Consider the following 22083-nt stretch of genomic DNA (forward strand, 5'->3'; position numbering starts at 1 on the left):
TGTAAATTATTATATATGGCTGAGTGATTTTTTAAAAAAGAGCTAAATTGAATAGAGAGAAATACTGTTAACTGATGGTACATGGAGGGGATCATAATCATTGTAATGAAACAAGGTATATGATTTGTTGAATGTAAAATTGATGATCTGCCCTGTAAACTTTCACTCAATCCACAATTCCACAATAAAAACCTTTTTTTTAAAAAAAAAAGATGAATTGAAGTCCTAATTTCTGTAGCTGTGAATGTGACCTTTTTGAGCAATAGGCAATAATATCCTCACAGGATATTATTAGTTAAGTTACATGAGTTTACAGTGGCGCAACATGGAACCTAATGCATTATGACTGACTGGTGCCCTTATATAACTCAGAGAAGAGACTAAGAGACAAAGGAAGGATGCCTTGTGATGAGGCAGCTATAAGTCACTGAACACCTGGGGCCACAAGAAGTTGGGTGAGGGTTATGACCAGATTTTCCCTCAGAGCCTCAGAATCAGTATGGTGGATGTTTCGACTCCTGCACTGTGAGGCAATAAATTTCTATTGCTTAAAATCAGGTATTTACTGGTGTTTTGTTATGATGGCCCTAGGAATGTAAGAGTCCTAGGGAGTTGGTGGTATTCCCTAACTGGGAACAGTCTGGGGGTCCCACCACTGTCCCTGAAGTGCTCCCTTTCGGAAGCAGTGTTTTGTGGCATTGAGACTTCAGTAAGCTGCAATTCAGGCACTAACGAGTACTTCTGCTTTGTCAATGGAGCTACTAGGTCAAATGGGGTTTTTCAGAGAGACTCAAAAGCAGTCACTGCATGCCTATCCATTGATGCCAGCAGTTCATTCAACAAGACACAGATGATCCTTTTGCCTGGCCACCCTGGAGCTTGAAGCAAGAGGACCCCCTCTAAACCAGTACAGGCCTTTACAAAGAGCAGCCAGGGCCCTTCCCAGGGAAATGGGGCAGGTCTGTTGGCCCTCTGTTGGGGTTCAGAGCATCATTCTGTGGTCATTCCGTCCCACCAATGCCTACCATCTTTGACCATCAGAAGCACGCGCATGCACTCTGCAGATGCACAGCTTTCATTTCCTTCCTTGGAAGCAGCAACAGCAGTGAAGCTGCTGGAAACAGGAAGGCTTTGAGTCATCACTATATCTGCCCAGGGAGACAGACTGCCAGTCACATGCAACCAGGGCCCTGGGGTGTGTACCAAACAGTGTGGATCTCCAGAGGGCCTCCCTAGGTAGAGTGTGCCTAGGCAATGGTGGGGAGTTAAAACCGGGTTAGCTGTGAATCGGTACCAACTGGAGGGCACTTAACAATAACAATGACTCTGTCCTTGGTCCTAGGGAAGGGCAGGGAAATGAAGGAGAACAATCAGAACTGGCATCCCTATAGCAGAGTCCTATTTTTAGTTCGGAAGTCTAAGACACTCTCTGTTAGCTTCAGTATGACTCATTGGCTTAATAGCTGGGGAGAAAACAGCCACAGTGCTGGATCTTCTGGAGCAAATGCTACTGCGGGTCAACAGGCTTGTGAAGATGGAACTCTCTTCACTTTTATAGTTCTGCTACAGCACCCTTTGGAGTCCTGGTGTGGCTCTGTGGGTTAATGCGCCAGACGGCAAAGCCATTTGAACTTCAAGGTTGGTGGTTCAAGCTCACCAGCTGCTCCTTGGAAACCCTATATAGGGTCACTATGGGTTGGAATGGACTCAACAGCACTTAACAACAACAATGGTACCCTTTAGCCAAAAAGAGGAATGAAATCCTTGAGGCAGTATTGAGTCTCACTTACGTGTCAGGTCCCTCCGAGAGACTTCTGCCCCTCATTCCTCAGAACTGGACACAAAAAAACTAGAAGAAACCAAACACTCATTGCTGGTGAGTTGATTGTGACTCATAGTGACCCCATGTGTTACAGAGTAGAACTGCGCTCCATAAGAATTGAGGGATAATTTACAAGTTAGAACATCAGTTTTGCACTCATCTTATATTTTGTTTCATTGCAATGATGACAATCCTCTCTATGCATCATCATTTAACAGAATTTAACAGTATTCACTCTAGTTTTGTTTGTTAGTTCGTTTTTGATGTACACAAAAACATTCAGAAATATATAATCATTTGAACAACCAAAGGGCACATTCTGTAAGCTTGCCTCCTAGCTGCCAGCACATAGTCTTTCTCTTTCCATAAGTCTAGAGCCCTCTGGTAGCGTAGTGGTTACGAATCGGGCTGCGAGCCGCAAGGTCAGCAGTTCGAAACTACCAGCTGCTCCGTGGGAGAAAGATGAGGCTTTCTGCTCCCATAAAGATTTACAGCCTCGGAAACCCTGTGTAGGGTCGCTATGAGTCGGAACCGACTCCACGGCACACAACAAGAGTCCTCGGCTGCTCTCTCTCTCCATGTCATCGTCTCTGCTTCCATCTCTGGTGTTGCTGCTTCTCTGGTTAGGGCCCCACATTCTGCTCATGCTCTACTCTACTGATGGCCCTAGGGTCCTCTGTTCCTGGAATGTAAAATTAATAATTCCCCCTTTATGTTACACAACGTCTACCTTTATGGTTGTGACAATCATTAGTCATGATAACAATTATTCATTGATTAAAAGAATCCTATCCCCTTCTTTCACTAGACTCATCTAGACAAGATGAAAACTATTCAGTGGGGATTCCACCTTCTCCCACACATTTCCTCTTGAAAACATGTAAGCCAGTCATTTTGTGCCTTTATAGCCACGCCCCCACCTCCATTTTAGGTTTCCCATCCCTATTAATCCTGTATACTGAAGGGATAGGCTTGATCCTTGATATGAAGACTCCTTCTCTGTCAGTTAGTACAGCCGTAAGTAAAGGTCAAGTTCATCAAATTGTAGCAATTTACACTAGCTTCCCGTATCAAAGTTCTTTATCTTCCTCTGTTTGAGTTCTGATCATCAAGCCATGCAAGTTAGGCCAAATGGGTACTATTTGCAAGTTTGGGCATTCTTGCATACCTCACCCCACTTCTTATCAGCTGGATGCGTCACTCTTGAGTTTAGCCCTTCATGTCTATATGTCCTTTGTTAATGGGCTCAGGAGCTCCCAAGTCTCCCCAAACTTTGGACGAACCAGCCCTTCCTCTTCTCTCTCATCTCAAGGTCGACAGGAGTCTATGGAATGTGATTGAACTCAGCACATATCTTTCTTCATTGCTACCTTTCCCCCTCTTCCACTCACCAGTAGACCAATGTGGTAGCCAGCAAACTTACATGCCCGCTCTTGCGTTCCCTTTGAATTTCAGTCTTGGAGGGGGGTTTTTCCTGAAGGGACTTGCTTGCCTTGATGGTTCCCCGGTGAACAGCTTGCTTACAACTTTGTAATATCGGCTGTAATCTTTACAGAAGCAGATCACCAAATCTTTCTTCCACAGAGCTTCTAGGTGGGTGTGAGCCACAAACTTCAGGCTAGTAGTGGAGCACGAACAGTTCGCACCACCCAGAGACTAGCGAAGTGATTATGAATCGGGCTGCAAACCTCAAAGTCAGCAGTTCGAAATTACCAGCTGTTCCGTGGGAGAAAGATGAGGCTTTCTGCTCCCGTAAAGATTTACAGCCTTGGAAAGCCTGTACAGGGTTGCTATGAGTTGGAATCGACTCCACGGCACATAACCATTACCACCACCACAGAGACCTTCAGACCAGGGTGGACTTGTCCTTTCCTTCAAAGTTCTGATTGCAGTGACTACTTGGTCAACGGTTAATTAGTAATGTTGTTGTTGCTGTTAGATGCTGCCAAGTAAATTTCAACTTGTAGTGACCCCCTGTGACACAGGAGAACTGTCCCATAGGTTTTTCCTATGCTGTTGTTCTCCTGCAGAACTGCTGGGTGGGTTTGAACCACTGACTTTTGGGTTAGTAGCTTAGTGCTTAACCATCATGCCACTGAAACCAACAAACCAAACCCACTTTTCTCAAGTCGACCGACTCATAGAAACGTTGTAAAATGGAGCTCCATACGGTTTCCAAAGCTGTCAATCTTTTTGGAGGCTGACTGCCACATCTTTCTCCTGAGGAGGAGCTGGTAAGTCAAACCCAGCTGAGTGCTTTAATCACTGCACCACACACAAAACCCCCCAAACAAACTGACTGCCATCGAGTCAATTCTGACTACACAGGGTTTCTAAGACTGTAAATCTTTACAGGAGCTGACAGCCTCATCTGCTTTGGTGGAGCAACTGTGGGTTTGAACTGCTGACCTTGTGGGTAGCAGTCCAATGCCTAAACTACAGTGTTCCTTTAATTAGTCACAGTTCACGATACGGCTAGGATTTCTCCCCAGTCTCTCCCGGCAGGCAGAGGACACGTAGCAGGCTGTCTGTAGACAGGAATCATGTATTCTATCATTCGGAACACTTCATTGTTGGAGAAGCACTGCCTATTATCAGTACAAATGACTGATCATTCAAAGGTTTTTAAAAGAACGCAGACTATACTCATTAAAAAGTGCATAAAAGCCTGTCCTGTTGTTTTGCAGTTGCTATTTATTTCATTTGTACAGAGGGGCAACAAACAGTCTATTTGCATTATTTCCTGTGATTAGTTCAAGAAAAAAAAAATTTTTTTTTTAAAGGTGTTTGGTAGACATGAAGTGCACATGTTTATAGAGTCATTAGGTTTGTTTTATCCTGCAGATACGGGGTTTTTCCATTGCTCTTCCCTGTTGTTGTGTTGTTAAGTGCTGTCGAGTTGGTTCCGACCCATAGCGACCCTGTACAGGGTTTCTGAGGGTGTGAGTCCTTACGGGAGTAGAAAGCCTCCTGGAGCAGCTGGTAGTTTCGAACCGCTGACCTTAAGGTTCGTAGCCCAATTTGTAACCACTATGCTACCAGAGTTCCTTTTGCTCGATCCCCTAGCAGTGGAGTGGGGTGTCCGCACTAAAACCTCCTACCACTTTCTCTATGAAAAGTCATGTTTTCCACAGGATTCTTACATTCACTTTTCCTTGAATGATCGATGCAGCAAATCTTTGGCTTTTCCATACTGTACTGCTTCCATTAGGACATTTGGAAGCATTTTATAAGCATGGCCACCTGCAGGGTCAGCAAAGGGGTTGGGAGCCTCAGGAAAGGCTGGGTTTCAGGGTTCCAGAAGCCATGAGTTGAACCTGGAAGCAGAAGGCGCTGGCTTGCTCCTCTGAGGTTCTGTTTACTGCCATTGTAAACGTGTCTTGATGACACAAGGGCAGCTGGGGCGATGCACAGGCCCTAACTCATGACTGCATTATCAAGACGAATTGCTGAACTTGGGGACAGGCTCTGAGGCTCCGGGAAGCAAGGCCACATGGAAGAAAGATTGAAGGTCATTCCACAGCACCTTAGTCTCTTCCGGCTGCCATAGCAAAACACCACATAGTGGGTGACTTTGGAACACAGAAATTACTTTACTCAGAGTACTGGAGGCTAAAAGTCTGGATTATGGGTCTCAGCAGGGCCATGTTCTCTCTGTCAGCTGTAGGTGGGGAACCTTTTCTGTCTCTTTCAGTTTTATATAGCCCTGGGCATTTCTTAGCTTTCCTGGGTTTACAGTGAGTTGGGTCCTCACAGTCTGTCTTCCCAATGTGTGATTCTGTTTTGCGTCTCTTCTCCCCTTTTACTATAAAATATCACTCAGAAGGGATTAAGATTAGGGTCCACCCTCTGCTGTGACTTCCTTAGTTTAACTGATAACAAATGTAAAACCTAGTTTCAAACAAGGTCATGTTCACAGGTTCTGTATTAGAATTTCAGCATCTCTTTTTCAGGGAACACAGTGTTATCCACAGCATAGAGAACAAGATAAAAAGATTCATAAGAACATGTTCCAAAGGAAAACACAATATAAAAATGCATTTCCCACTAAGTCAGAGAGGTCTACTGGCACAGATTTTGTTCCCCTAAAGAAACACCTGAAATAAGGGCACATTGGAAGATAAGGGGTCCCCATGCACCAGAGCCAGGTGGTGTTAATATGGTGAGTGCTGAACACAAGGCCTGTTCAGCGTAGGGGTACTGAGCTCTGGAACTGCAGCTCCTAAGACTAGGCACTCCTAGGCTGGTTTAGAGTGACAGAGCAGATCAGAGGGCAGGTACGAGCCTTTTACTTGGCTACTTACTGTCTTTGAAAAGCCGAGAACAGCCTTGTCCAGTAGTCATTTTGGCTGTTCTCCTGTGCCTCTGCACTCACAAGTGTTGCCCAGCAAATGCATTAAACACCTACTACATGGAGGGTCTTGTATCAGGGTAAGGCCAGGAAAGCTTGTTGTTGGTGTTAGATCTATCAAATTGGTTCCAACTCATAGCGACTCTATGAGCAACCGAACGAAACACTGCCCAGTCCTATGCCATCCTCACAATTGCTGTTACGTTTGAGTCCACTGCTTCTATCCTTGTGTCAGTCCATGTCGTTGGGGGTCTTCCTCCTTTTTTGATGATCCTCCACTTTACCAAACATAATCTCCTTCTCCAGGGGACTGGCCCCTCCCATTAATGTGTCTGAAGTATGAGAAATGAAGTCTGGCCATCTTCTAAGGGGAGCCTGAGCCCTGTGGAAATCCTCAAATTCATTTTCCCAGGGGTGTTATCTTTGGCCTCATGGTTTAAAAGAGGCCCCCTACCCTATTCTTCTTCTTTAAAAATTGTGCTAAAGGCTTGAGGCTCAGTCATTTCCTATTTTTTTCCTCCTCATTCCGGCACATTTAGAAGAGCTGCTTCTTATTGCTTCTTCACTGAACAGATTATGATGATAAAATATTAATATAATCCTTTGTATTCTGCAGCACATTTTATTTTTCAAACCTCTTTGAAGCTCATAGCAGCCCAAATTTGGGAGGGGCTGCTGAGGGCATGTGGCTCAGCAGCCCACTGGTGGTCCCCACAGCACGTGACCACTCACCCTTTGCCTGAACTGCTCCAGGGAGGAGGTGCTCACTCCTTTCTAACCGTCAATGCTGTTTAAAACTGGCTTTGACGTGTGTTCAAATCTTTCACGTAATAGAGCTCAAGCCAGATTCCCATGGGTCTTAGTTAGGTTCTAAAGTTGCACAAATTCAATCTTTATTCTCTCTATGGACTCCGAGTATGACGTTGTAGGAAAAGCTCTGGACTGCTAACCAAAAGGTTGGTAGTTCAAACCCACCAGCCAGTCCTTGGAACCCCTATACTGGGTTGCTATGAGCTAGAACTGACTTGACGGCACTTCACAACAACAGTAACATTTTCCTTGTAGGGACAATCTTGAAATTATTTGCACACAGCTGTCAGACCTAACCCTAATCCTAACTCTAACCCTAAAGCTTCTTTTCCTAAAATAATCCCTATCACACCCATTCTGTTTCTCTCTTTCTTAGTTCCTTATGGTTTTATTGATCTGATCACTCTGGTGTGCATGGTGGCAGGCCACTAGAGTTCTTCAGATGGGATCCTGTCTCAATGTTGTGATCTTCCAGGGTTAGGTCGTTGGGCCTCTCCTAGTCTCTAGCTCACTTCCTGGTAATCTATCTCATCAGGCCCCATGACTTTAAACACCACTGCCATGCTGATGACCGCCCCCCCAATTCCCATTGCCGGAGGAGAGAGAAGTCTAGGGATTCCTAGCCACTGTCCACTCAACGTCTCCATCAGGGAATCTAAAAGGCAAACCAAGATGAATGTGTTCCAAACTGAGATTCTTTTATTCTCCCTCAGCTCTCCCATCTCATGTAGTGGCATTCCATCTTTCTGTCACTCTTTCTCTTATGTCCACTTCCACTCAGCCAGCAAATAACCTTGTCTCTTCATTTAGACAACACCCAGAAGTTGACCATTCATCATCAACTCCACTGCCCCCACCCTGACCTGGATTTCCATAGCTTCTCATGGGAATGACTGTAGCAGCTTCCTCATGGATCTTTGCCCTCTCCCACCCTGATGGTTTATTCTCAACACAGCAGTCAGACTAAGCATCTTAAAATATAGCTCTGATTATGTACTTGTTTCCTCAAACTTTTTAATAACTCCCATTTGTAACTCAGTATAAAAGCTAAAGTACTTACAATCACATTCAAGCACCTATATGTTCTAACCTTTAGTATCCTTCACCTTCATCTACAAATTTCTGAGCTCCAAATAGGCAGAGAGGAGAATGGTATTACTCAGAAGTGTGGTGGATCATGATCCCCAGGGGGATCATGCTTTAGTTGTTGTTGTTGTTGTTAAGTGCTGTCAGATCAGTTCTAACTCATAGCAACACTGTTAGGGTTTCCGAGGACTGCCTGGTGGGTATGGACTGCCAACCTTGTGGTTAGTAGTGAAATGCAGATCCGACAGCACCACACCAGGAGTCCATACCTTAGTGTTGTTGTTGTTAGGTGCCATCGAGTCGGTACCAACTCATAGCGACCTTATGCACAACAGAACGAAACACTGCCTGATTCTGGGCCAACCTCACTATCTTTGCCACGCTTGAGTCCATTGATGCTGCCACTTGGCCAATCCATCTCGTTGGGGGGTCTTCCTCTTTTTCTCTGACCCTCCACCCTACCAAACACGATATCCTTCTCCAGCGACTGGTCCCTCCTGACAATATGTTTGAAGCATGAGAGATGAAGTTTAGCCATCCTGGCCTCCAAGGAGCACTCTGTCTGCACTTCTTCCAACACAGATCTGTTAGTTCTTTTGGCAGCCCTTGGTACTTTCAATATTCTCCTATTCCTGGAGTAAGACTCCTCTGGGCCCATCCTACAAAAACTGAAAAAAGAACTTGGAAGCATAGAACTTATTTGCAAGTAATTTAACTGCTTGTTAGGACAGAGTCCAACAGTCTTTAAAGGTTGAAAATGAAATCCAGATGCTGAGCATAACATTCATTATGATTAGTCTTCAGTCAGTATTTGCTGGTGGTAGTGGTGGTTGTGTGCCATGCAACTTGTTCTGACTTATAACGACCCTGTATAGGGTTACCAAGGCTGTACATTTTTACGGGAGTAGAAAGCCTCATCCTTCTCCAGCAGAGTAGCTGGTAGATCTGACCTGCTGATCTTGCAGTTAGCAGCCCAGCTCATAACTCACTACGCTATCAAGACTCATTAAAAAATTTACTAGACATGTAAAATTAAGAAAGACATGGCACATATTTAAGATAAAAAGGGGCATAGCAACATAGTCAGATATATTATAGAGGATTGAACTAATAAAGAAGGAAGACCATAGAAGAATTGATGTATTTCAGTTATGGTGTTGGAGAAGAATATTAAAGGTACCATGAACTTCCAGATGAACAAACAAATCTGTGTTGGTAGAATTACAACTAGAATGCTCCTTAGAAGCCAGTATGACCAGACTTCATCTCTCATACTTCAGACATGTTGTCAGGCGGGTCCAGTCCCTGGAGAAGGACATTACACTTGGTAAAGTGGAGAGAAAGTGAAAAAGAGGGAGACTCCCAAAAAGATGGATTGGCACAGTAGCAGAAACAATGAGGTCAAATATAGCAGCAATTGTAAGGGTGGCTCAGGACTGGTCGATGTTTTGTTCTGTTGTACATAAGATCCCTAGGGGTTGAAACTGACATGATGGCACCTAACAATAACAACAAACTAGCAGACAATGATGTTAAAATTGCATTATAACTATGTATAGTATTTAAAGGAAAATATGAACATAGTGAGGAAATAAATGGATGTTATAAAAATAGAGGAATCCTAGTGTGGTGTTGTAGGATAAGCACTCAACCACAGGGTTGGTTTGAAACACAAGGTTGGCAATTCAAACTCAACAGCCATTCCTTGGAAACCCTGAGTCAGAAATGACTTGATGGCACTTCAACAACAACAACCACCACAACAAAAAAACAGAAGATATAAAGAATGAAGAAAATTAAATTCCTAGGAATGAAAAGTGCAATGTCTGAAACGATAATTTCATTATTGTTGTTAAGTGCCATCAAGTCTGTTGTGACATATGGCTACCCTATACAGGGCTTCTGAGGCTGTACATCTTTGCAGACGCAGAAAGCCTCATTTTTCTCCTGCAGAGCAGCTGGTGGGCTTGAACTGCTTACCTTGTGGTCCACTGCTTATCTTAGAGAGTCACTATGCTCCTAGGGGTATCTGGGCAGTGGGACAACACACCAGCCCTTCCTGCTCCAACCCTTCTCACACAAAATGGACTCAAAAGAAAAATTTCTCAAAATAAGATTAAAGATTAAATGCTGCAGAGGAAAATATGACTGAAATTGAAGAGACAACAAAAGAATCACATAGAAAGTCAGTCAATGAGGGAAAAAGACGGAAAACAATGGAGAGTGTCTGTGTCTCCTATGAGACACTCTAAAGCTGTCTGGTTTTCTCATAGCAACCCTATAGGACATATCAGAACTGCCCCAGATTGTTTCTCCCCACTCATGCATCAGTTTGTTGTACATATTGAGGTGATTTGCATGTTGCTGCATGCTGGAAGCTCTGCCATCAGTATTTCAAACACCAGCAAGCTCATCCATGGTGAACAGGTTTCAATGGAGCTTCCAGACTAAGACAGACTAGAAAGGAAGACCTGGTGATCTACTTTTGAAAAAACCGACCAATGAAAACCATATGAATAGCAGTGCTAGAAAATAAGCCCTACAGGTTGGAAGACATTAAAAAGAGAGAGACAGAGATGAAATAAAAGAGCTGAATACTAGATTTCGATCAGTCGCTTGAGAAGATAAAGAAAAATATTATAATGAAAGGTACAAAAATCTGGAGTTGAAAAGCTGAAAGAGAAGATCAAACTTGGTGTGACAGTTAAAGTTTTGTTTCAACTAGACTTGGCTAGGATTCCCAGTGGTTTGGCAGTTGAGATGTGGTTATCCCCATGGTGAGATCTAATGCAGTGTAGTTAAAAATATGATGATTGGCTATGAACAGTGAAGATATTGTTGTCTCACATGAACGTGCGCCAAAAGGCTACCTCAGCAGAGGAGGATTTTAACAACCAAGTGGACAGAATGACACGTTCTGTGGAAACTAATCACCTTTTTCCTCCAGTCATTCCTATCATTGACCAATGGGTTCGTGAACAATGTGGCCATGTGGCAGGGACGGAGGTTATACGTGAGCTCAGCAGCATGGACTTCCACTCACAAAGGCTAACTTGGCTACAGCCACTGCTGAGTGCCTAATCTGCCAGCAGCAGAAACCAACACAGAGTCTACCAGATATGGGACCATACCTCTTGGAGATCAGCCAGCTACCTGGTGGCAGGTTGATTACATCGGACCACTTCCATCATGGAAAGGGTAGTGTTTTGTTCTTACTAGAATAGATACTTAGTCTGGATATGGATTTTCCTTTCTTATATGTAATGCTTTTGCCAAAATTACCCTCTGTGGTCTTACAAAATGCCTTATTCACCATCATGATATCCCATACAGCATTGCCTTGAATCAAGGGACCCACTTCACAGCAAATGAAGTGCATGCTTACTGGTCTTATCATGTTCCTTATTATTCTGAAGCAATTGGCTTGATAGAATGATGGAATAACCTTCTAAAGAAAAGTGCCAATATCTTGCAGGGTTGGGACAATGTTCTCCAGGAGGCTGTATATGCTCCAAATCAGCATCTAATACATGGTGCTATTTCTCCAATTGCCAGGATCCATGAGTTCTGGAACTAAGGGGTGGAAATGGTTAGTGGCACCATTCACTATTGATCCACTTGCAAAATTTTGACTTCCTGTTTCAGCCACCCTATGCTCTTTGGGTCTGGACATTTTAGTTCCAAAGGGAGGAGGAATACTTCCACCTGGAGACACAACACTGATTCCATTGAACTGGAAGTTAAGACTGCCCCCTGGCCATTTTGTGCTCTTCATGCCTCTGGATCAACACGGAAAGAAAGGAGTTACTGTATTGGGTAGTGTGATTGATCCTAATTACCCAGGGGAAATTGGCTTGACATTACACAATGGAGGGAAAGAACCCAGTAGATACATTAGGATGCATTTTAATACTATCTTATCTTGTGAGTAAAGTCAACAGTAAACTACAACAACCCAATTTCAACATGTTAAGTGCTGTTGAGTCGGTTCTGACTCATGGAGCAGCTGGTGGGTTTGAACTGCCGACCTTGTGGTTCACAGTCCAGTGCTGATCCTACAGCACCACACCAGCAGGATATATCTACATTTATATGTAAACATATTTGTTTTGTATGTATGCATCAAATATTTTTGCTTTGTTCATTTGTGAAATACAAGATGTAAATGGGGTCAGTGTATTTTTGGTTGTACACATTGTAGTTATATCATGTTAGGCACAAGTATGACTATAATTGTCTTTATTTAGAGCTTATGCATATGGTTTATAGGTGACAAGTTGGCAAGGGATGGACTGTGACAGGTTTAGTTTGGTGTCAACTAGACTGGGTCAGGATTTCCAGGGGTTTGGCAGTTCAGATGTGGCTATCCCTATGGTGAAATCTAATACTGTGTAGTTAACTCTATGATGACTGGCTCTAAGCAACAAAAAGTTAAATAAATAAAAATAAAAAGTCCAAAAGGAAGTGGGGTTAAAAGCACATACCCCTGAAAGCTGAGACACCCTGTGGGCCAAGAGTTGTGGCTCACAGTCTGGGGAGAAACACACTGGACTCAAATTACAAGAGTGGAAAGTTGCTCCTTGTGAGCTACCGTCCTTGGGGACAGGAGAGAGGGAGGGAAAGGAGAGGTGTCCCTGAGGGCTTCAAGATTGTCATGTGCAGATTATCTGTAGTCATATATGGTTTTAGATTCTATAGCAGTATAGGCTTGTAGATTTAAATGCTTAATTAATATATATTAACCACAGGAGCAGGCTCAAATTTTTTTGTTTTTCCTTTTAATTTTAAAAATAATAACAGGGTCTTACCAGAGAGTTGTTTGAGGGCCACAGGTCTCACTTTGTAGGGAGTGCTGCAAAAGAGACGACAATTCCACTGTAAGATGGTGTCAAGGACATTTGGTGCATGTCTGGTGGGAAAGATAAGCACTTGAGGATGAATTAAAATTCAACGGATTAAGGTTGTTTTTTAAAAAAAAAAATTAGTTTCACTGAATGTTCTGAGCTTCCTCAGGCAGATTCTAAATACTTTAAATGTAACATTCAAGTTACATCCTTCCTCATTGCAGGGCAGTGAATTACTTAACATGGCCATAGTCTTTTCGACTACGTGACTATGGGCCACAAGAACCTTATTTGCATACCCCCACACAATGATTGGGTGGGGGTATGCAAATAAGGTGTGGCACTCTAGGATCAGCACTGGGCTGCAAACCACAAGGTCAGCAGTTCAAACCCACCAGCTGTTCCTTGGAAACCCAATATAGGGTCACTATGAGTTGGAACCAACTTGACTTCGCAGCACTTAACAACAACAAACAATGCAAGTAAGGTACTTGTGGCCCATCAAGAGATTGGACCACTTGCTTTTCATACAAATAAGGTATGTTATTGTTGTTGTTGCTAAGTGCTGTTGAGTCAGTGCTAATGTATAGGGACCCTGTATAGGGTTTGAAATGATGACTTTGTGGTTAATAGTCTGGGGCTTATTCTAAAGCACCACATCAGGACTCCAAATAAGGTGTGTTATTGTTGTTAAGTACTGTCAAGTTGGTTCTGACTCAAAGCAACCCTGTTTCTGAGGTTTCCAAGGCTCTGAGGTTTCTGAGACTTTAAATCTTCGTAGGGACAGAAAGTCTTATCTTTCTCCCAAGGAGCTGCTGGCAGGCTCAAACCATGGACCTTGTGGCTCGCAGTCCAGTGCTTATCATATGGAGCTACCATACTTCCCAAATAAAGTGTGGTGGTGGTGGTGTGCTGTGGAGTCAGTACCAATTCACAGCAATCCTGTATAGGGTTTCTGAGACTATAAATCTTTAAGGGAGCTGAAAGACTCACCTTTCTCCTGTGGAATGGCCGGTACTTTCAAACTGCTGACCTTAAGCTTAGCAGTCAGATTTGTAACCACTATGCTACCCAGAGCTCCTAAATAAGGTATTGTTGACTCAAGGAGTTCCTACCCATAACGACCCTGTATAGGGTTTCCGAGGAGCAGCTGGTGAGCCTGAACTGCTGACCTTGCAGTTCAAAACAACGTTGCAGTCCAGCGCATTAACCCACAGCACCACACTAGGACTCCAGGAGCTACGGTGTATGGAACTCTAAATAGAAGATTGGCCCATTTTACCATCCAGCTAGGCTTAAAGGAAAACATGGAGAGAGAGATGGAGGAGCTGTAACATGGAAGACAGGGAGAGACATTGGCACAGTAGTAAGCAAGAACTGCACGAGACGTCAGGAGCCAGGATATCGGTATGAGACCGCTTAGGTGGGGTTTTCTAGAGTTATAGCACTTGCCCGAGAAGGCTTCCGGCAAAGCCTAGTGGAAGCAGGGTTCAGAAGCACCAAAGTCCCATCAAGACCTGGAGGCAGAGGGTGAGAAGAAGCTGTCTTGATTAAATAACTGCATCCTGAGCTGACTCTGCTAATGCTGGTGGTGGTGGTGGTGGTGTGGTGTGGTGTGGAGTTGGTTCTGACTCATAGCAACTCTGCATAGGGTTTCCAAGGCTGTAAATCTTTATGGGAGCAGAAAACCTCATCCATCTCCCGCAGAATGGCTGGCAGTTTCAAACTGCTGACCTTTAGGTTAGCAGCCCGACTCGTAACCACTATACTTCCAGAGTTCCTCTAATAAACCACTTAACTGTTAAGTGTAGTTCATGAGTTCTGAGAGATGTTGCAGCAAATGACCAAATCCAAAGACAGGAGGAACACTAAGGGAATTGGGCGTATTTGGTGTTAGAAATGACGGAGTTTATGACCATTTGGAACATTCTTAATTGCTGCCTCATAGGAATCAGCTTTGTGATGATCCTTAAAAAAGAAATTCTTCATTACTCTATAATATGCATATCTGGCCAACAAAACAGACTTCAGGAGCATCAGATACTGCTAGTCATCTCATGTGTAAAATCAAGCTGACATAGATACAGGTGGATTTTCTCTCAGTTTCTCGTTGTTTGGGCTGATGGCAGCTGTATCCTTCAAATGAACAACAGAGCATGGTATCTGTAATGTAGTCTAAAATGCACTCAAGAGTTTAGCACTGCCATTACCAGTGATCCCGGGATCCTCCATGAGTGGGGAGGGAATACTGGCAAAGCAAAACTGACCCCAAAAGTTAGGATACCTGATGTTCAAGGCAAAGGGATAAAAAAGTCAATTCAGTTAATAGAAATATAGGAACAGATAAAAGTCAATAAGAGTAATAATAATAAAAAGGCTAACGTCACAAAAGATGTTCTCTCTTTTTTAATCCAGCAGTGTGTTGTTGTTGCTATTAAGTGCTGTGGAGTCAGTTCCAACGCATAGCAGAAACCTGTATAGGGTTTCTGAGGAGCAACTGTTGGATTTGAACTGTTGACCCTATGGCTAGCAGCTTGGTGCTTATCCTACAGAGCCATACTAGGACTCCTAGTGTTTGTGTAGCAAATATTAAAAAACACCAGCAGCTGATATCAGGAGTGATACAGGGGGCAAAGAAATAGGTTCTCACAAATAGGTTTCCTGGGGTATCAGTTGCCACCACTTTGGGGAAAGCAACGGAGTAACACCTATCAAAATTTATAATATGAATTTGTCTCAGGTATAAATTTTAGGAAAAAAATTATCAAAATGAAACATCAGTATCTAAGGACACAAGGGGCACAATAGTATAACTATTAAGTGCCTGGCTATTAATCAAAAGGCTGGCAGTTCGAATACAGTAAATGGTTCTGTGGGAACAAGACCCGGCAAACTGCTCTCCTAAAGACTACAGCCTGGAAAACCTGATGAGGCAGCTCTATTTGTTACATGAAATGGATTTGACAGCACCTAACAACCATAGCGTAGTGGTTACGAATCGGGCTGCGAACCACAAGGTCAGCAGTTCAAAACTACCAGCTGTTCCACGGGAGAAAGACGAGGCTTTCTACTCCCGTAAAGATTTACAGCCTTGGAAACCCTATACAGGGTCGCTATGAGTCGGAACCGACTCCACGGCACATAACAACAACAACAACAACCATAAAAGGAGCTGTGGGAGCATAGTGTATTACAAACTGGGCTACTAACCACAAGGTCAGCAGTTCAAATCTACCAATTGCTCTGTGGGGTAAAAATGAGGCTTTCTTTTCCCATAAAGGTTGCTGAGTTAAAACTGACTCATTGGCACACAATCATCACTAACAACAGCCACAAGGTCAGGCTCTCAAAAGGTAAAGCCATGACCTCTGAAGTTTCTAAGGGTGGCTTCTCTCTCTTCCTCTTTGGGGGGCACAAAAACTAGAAAAGTCCTATTCTTTCTCTTTTTCCCCTTGTTTCTTGGTCCCTAAATCAATGGTGTGACAAGGAGCTGAGAAGGGGTACAAGAGGTGGGATGGAGAAAAAACTCCATATTCGTGGGGGTTGGGGGCATGGATGGGGACAGAGAAGAGAGTGTCCAGAAACTTCTCCCATGAAAGAGCCACCAAGGATGAGCTCCCTATGGGCAGACCAACAGGATAAGCTTCTGAAGAGACTCTTCTACTATATCATGATCCTGGGATTTCTTGTCAACTGGAACAGAGCCTGAATCTCCCTTCAGCGGCCATTATTGTTGTTGTTATTAAGTGCTATTGAGTTGATTCAGACCCATAGCAACCCTGTATAGGGTTTCCAAAGAGCAGCTGGTGAGCTTGAACCACCGACTTTGGGATTCAAACCGACTTTGGAGTCCATAGCACCACACCAGGACTCCCGCTAAAGCACAAAAGAAGGGTAGCCTGTCAGCAGGATGTGGTGAGCTGACGGATGGAAATGGCCAGATTAGCAATGGAGGCTGGGACTGGACACTGAGACTGCCCCACATGAGCCTTGTAGTGGCACAAACCTTTCAGCTCTTGGGCCAAGAGCCCTGAGTTGAATTTCTTAGCAGTTCAAGCTTCTGTCTTGGCCCTAATTCCTTAATCCTCTCGACAGCAACCATGTTTCTCAGAACTAGTATATTGATTCCATGATTGAATGAGTTCTTGGCTCAGTCTAAATTGAGTTACATCTTCATCATTTTCTTCTTCAGCAAGAAAATTAATATAAACCATCTTTTTTGGAAAGAGATAAACTTGCCTTGAGCTTTTATTCCATTTGTATTTTTCTGTCATTTAATTGCCTGGGCTCTAAGACTTCTTTGAAAACACTTTTTCTATGAGGAGGAGGCCTCAAGTCAGGATGGAATCTAGGGAACCTTTAACCTAAGCTGAGAGGATGGACACATGCGCCATTTTTGCACACCCAATTTCATCCAGCAGAGAGAGGCATGTATTACAACTTGGCTAAAATCAAGGACAAAAGGAGTATTTACGTGTCATGAATGTGTTATGACACTCTGGTCCCTGGTTTCTCTCTGGGTGCCCTGACATATCAGCCTGTTTGTTGCTCACACTATGTGAGCACATCTGTTTTTATCCTTGGACAAGGGTCTTGAAGCAGTGGAGAAAAGAAATGGAATGGGTAGAGTTTCAATTCAGAAACATTATCTGTTAGCAGTGTTTTGTTCATAGGGTTGCTATGAACTGGACCAGACTAAATGACATCTAATAATAATAACAACAGGATGGGGCTATGGAACCCTGGTGGCACAGTGAGTTAAGTGTTGGGCTGCTAACCTGAAGGTCAGCAGTTCAAACTTAGCAACTCCAAAGGAGAAATACGAAGCTGTCTGCTGCCATAAAGATGTACAGTTTCAAAAACTCTAAGGAACAGTTCTGCTTTTAGCTAAAGGGTCACTATGAGTTGGAATTGACTCAGTGGCAGTGGGTTGTGTGGGAAGGAGGGGACTGAAGGGTCCCTGGAGACACAGTGATTCAAACACTTGTATGCTAACCCAAAGGTCAGAGGTTTGAATCCGCCAGCCACTCTTCAGAAGGAAGATGTGGCAGTCTGCTTTAGTAAAGACTTACGGTCTTAGAAACTCTACAGGGACTGTTCTACTCTATCCCAGCGAGTGATTAAGAGTCATAGAACTACCTCAACAGCAGTGGGTTTGGTTTGGTAGGAGCGCCCTGGGCATCAGTATCTTCAAAATATCCCCTGTGGTTTTAGCTGTAGCTAGGACCGACAGATCCTGTTTGTGCTGAACTAGTTTAGTTTACGCTACACTACTTTACACCAGAGCCGCAACAGTGAACTGGAGTATACGAGCCATGCTGAAGATGGTGTGAGACCGGGCAAAATTTCATTCTGTTATGCATAAGGTTGCCTTGGGTTGGAGCCAATTCAACAACCAACAACAATACACCTACCCATATCTAAAACCATATACATGTCTATATTATCTATAGCATCTATACCTTTACCCATATCTATACCTAGATCAGAATGACACCTTGACCTCTCACAAGTAGAGTGTTCTACACTTTTGGGCACAGGAAGGGGTTTTGTCAGGTGTCGTCTTATGCTTCTCTTGTTGATGAGGTACCTATGGCCAGAAAGACCAGTTGGTAAGCTCAGCTACCCCTCTTTCCTGTCCAGGGTGACTACTCTACAGAAAAATGAATTTCATGAATTCAGAAAGAATGATGCAGTTTAGCTCAGTTAATGAACCCACTTGCACCCACATAACATACTGGTAGAGCTTCTTCCTGTCCTCAAGATAATTTTAGCTGTGTGGAATGTCAGGGGACGGTCGGTCATTGGTTGGCTTTCCTTTTGTAGCGGGATCCGGGTCAGGCTACATTTGTGCTGAGACTACAATAATTTTTTGAGTCTTTGGGGAGTCTATTAGCACTGTCCTTTCCGGAGATTTGGGAACCTATAATCAGAGCAAGGGGAATGAGGACGGAGCAAGAGCCTCTTTGGGGAATGAAGTGTAAGGGACTACTTAATATGGCCCATTAGCCAGAGTTTTTGTAATTTCTACCAAATGACTGGTTGGGACTATGCAAGTGAAATGGGGATTGGGTGTTGTTGTTGTTAAGTGCCATTAAGTTGGTTCCGACTCATAGAGACCCTGTATAGGGTTTCCAAGGAGTGACTGGTAAGCCTGAACCGCCGAACCTGTGGTTCAAACCGGCCTTGCAGTCTAGCACATCAACCCACAGAGCCACTCTGTGGGGCTGGGACTATGCAAATTAGGTGTATGGTACTCTAACAAGGAGATTGATCTGTTTTCCCATCCCAGTAGAATTAAAAGAGTCCATCCCTGAGCTAGGGAGGCCCTCACAAGCACCACGAAGGAAGCAGAGCTCTGTCAGTGCTGGTCCATTCCACCAGGGGTCCCTGTGCCGGGAGCCTCCATGACCCAGGAGAAAGAGAGTACTGTAATACCAGAGGTGGTGAGAGAAGTAAGGACGCAGTGAGGCAGAACCAGGAGACTGGCAGGAGATGACCTAGATGCTTCCTGGTTGGCAGAGAAAGGAAGCTGAGTGCCTTTGGACCAAGGCTGAGGGGCCAAGTGGGGTGCCTCTGGGCACTTACTGGTGGAACTAAAGAGCTTTGTAAGGAGCCCTGGTGGTGCAGTGGGTTATATTGGACTACAAGGTTGGCAGTTCAAACTCACCAGCCCCTCTGAGGGAGAAAGATGAGGCTATCTGCTCCCTTAAAATAAAAAGTGTACGTCTCAAAAATCTCATATAGGGTGTTGTTGTTGTGAAGTGCCATTGAATGGGTTCCAATTCGTAGCAACCCTGTACAGGATTTCCAAAGAATGGCTGGTGAGTTTGAACTACTGACCTTGTGGTTAAACTGACCTGTGGTTCAGTGCTTTATCCCACAGCGCCACACCAGGGTTCCTATATGAGGCAGCTTTGGGTTTTAAAGAGGTTTGTTATTCTTATCCAAGGAAGGCAGAGGCCTGACTGCCCAAGAGCCCTGAAGGGCCTAGGGCCAGAGAAAGGCCTGCATGTGGGCATGGCTGAGAAGAAGCTGTCTGAGGGAAGAACTGTATCCTCAGTCATTTCTAATTCTGAATTGTAATCTGGTATGGCGCTGTAGGATCAGCACTGAACTGCGAACCACAATGTTGGCAGTTCAAACCTACCAGCTGCTCCTTGGAAACCCTATACAGGGTCTCTGTGAATCAGAACAAACTGGATGATACTTAAGAATAACAACCCTTTCCTAGTAAACCCTGTAATTGTGAATATTGTCTGTGAGTTCTGTATAGCCATGGCAGTTTATTCTCCAATCCAGCAGAGAAGTTGGGAATGCTGTGGGCGGAACATCTAGTGTTCAAACTGGTAGAAAAGTTGGAGAGAGGAAGCAGACCTGACCTTCTCTTCATTTGAATCAGTTTGGGCTGAGGGTGATTCTCTCTCCCCCTTGTGAACATAGACAAGGCCAGGCAACACCACCATATCATTGTTACAAGGAAGAAATGAGGGGGACTGGTGGGCACATCTGAGAGGAGGGGAGGCCTAGTGGGAGAAGCAGAGGCAGCTCATGGGGTGGCTGCTGGTCACCGAGCACTAGGACTGGTGCACTGCTAAGACTTTCTAGAACTTCGTACCTCCCAATGAGCTGGGTATTCGGTCAGCTCCTTTTCTGATAGGTGGCCTGCTCCAAAGTCATTGCTGATTCAAGAAGATTTGTGCACTTCACTGGGGCTAGGAGGGGACAGGGGCTTAGGTATAAGCTAGCATTGCATCACCAGCACACTGGTGGAGTATGGACAGTGGGCTTCTGGGTAGCAGCAGGAGAAGCTGGGGGAACCAGGAGAAGCAGCCTCTCAGGGGTTTGAATGAGGGTCCCAAGTCATTCCATCATGTGAATTTCAAACATTTTAAACACTAAGGTTGGTCAGCCACGGGCCTGGACAGTGTGAGGGTCTACATGGCGTAGTTTCTGTGCAAACTTATCTGGGCTTGCTGCAGCCAGTCAGGCTTTACAAAGGTCAGTAGCACCTCATCAAAAGTCAGGAGGATAAGCCCTGGTGTGACGCTGTAGGATAAACACTGGACTACTAGCTGCAAAGTCCGCAGTTCACACCCATCAAACTCTCCTCAGAAACCCTATACAGGGTCACTATGACCAACTCAACAACACTTAACAACAACAATCGAGAACCAGAGATAGCGGTCCAGAGGGCACCCCGCACACAATGCCTTGCCAGACCCCAGCCTTCCGGAGAACACAGCTTAAATTCTGCCTTGCCCACCCAAAAATATTAAGCTAGAGATTTCTGAGTCACTCAGCAAAGGGCGGGTCATAGATCTGAGGAACCCCTGCTCAGTGTCCTTTCTTCAGCCACACATGGCTGGCTTGTTGATCTGATCTTACATATATATATATATATATACTCATAAACACATTTGCCTGGACACCTTTTACTTTCTAGCCTCTCCAGCTCCTCTGTGCTCTTGGCTTTTTTGCTTCCTCTGCACAGGGGGTACTTAAGTACAGGGGGCTTGATCAGTATGGGTAAGTGCTAAATGTCCCCCAGGGATCCTGGGGGATGGGCTGTCCTGCAGCCCTTCCCAGGCAGACAATTCAGCATTCACTGCAGGGGTCAGAGACCTAATTCTACTATTTGAACTTGTGCCTGCTGCCAAGCCTTAGTTTTCCCATTTGTAAAATGGTAATAGCAGTTCTACCTCATAGAGCTTCCGTTGTAAACTTACTGTGCTGGTAATAATAATAATTATTATGGAAAATAACTAGTTCTTCTGCAACTAAATGATCCTAATCAAACCTCCTACACACTCTTTCAAACTCCCACCCCTTCATTTTTTTACTGAAATTTAGATTTTCCTGCAGCAGTAAATTAATATATATATGTTGCTGTTGTTAAGTGTCATCAAGTCTGTTCCAACCCATATCAACCCTGTATAGGGTTTCCAAAGAGCGGCTGGTGAGTTTGAACTGCCAACCTTGCAGTTCAAATGGCTTTCCAGTCTGGCACATTAATCCACAGTGTCACACCAGGGCTCCAATATATATATATATGTGTGTTGTTAGGTGCCATTGAGTTGGTTCCTACCCACAGAGACCTTGTGTGGGGTTTCTGATGAATGGTTGCTGAGCTTGAACTATCAATGTTGCAGTTCAAACAACCTTGCAGT

At 44.2% G+C, this 22083-nt stretch overlaps 1 protein-coding gene across 1 annotated transcript in view; it reads right to left on the reverse strand.

The window, feature by feature from the left end:
- The window catches only part of PDE9A (phosphodiesterase 9A), a 171424-nt gene that overhangs the window by 103137 nt on the left and 46204 nt on the right, over positions 1-22083 (reverse strand). Inside the window, exon 3 of the mRNA XM_006870848.1 lies at positions 12878-12921. Coding sequence (XP_006870910.1) covers positions 12878-12921 — 44 coding nt within the window. The remainder of the gene's footprint in view (positions 1-12877; positions 12922-22083) is intronic.

Source organism: Chrysochloris asiatica, unplaced genomic scaffold (assembly GCF_000296735.1).
Source record: "Chrysochloris asiatica unplaced genomic scaffold, ChrAsi1.0 scaffold00154, whole genome shotgun sequence".
In the NCBI taxonomy this organism is placed as follows: domain Eukaryota; kingdom Metazoa; phylum Chordata; class Mammalia; order Afrosoricida; family Chrysochloridae; genus Chrysochloris; species Chrysochloris asiatica.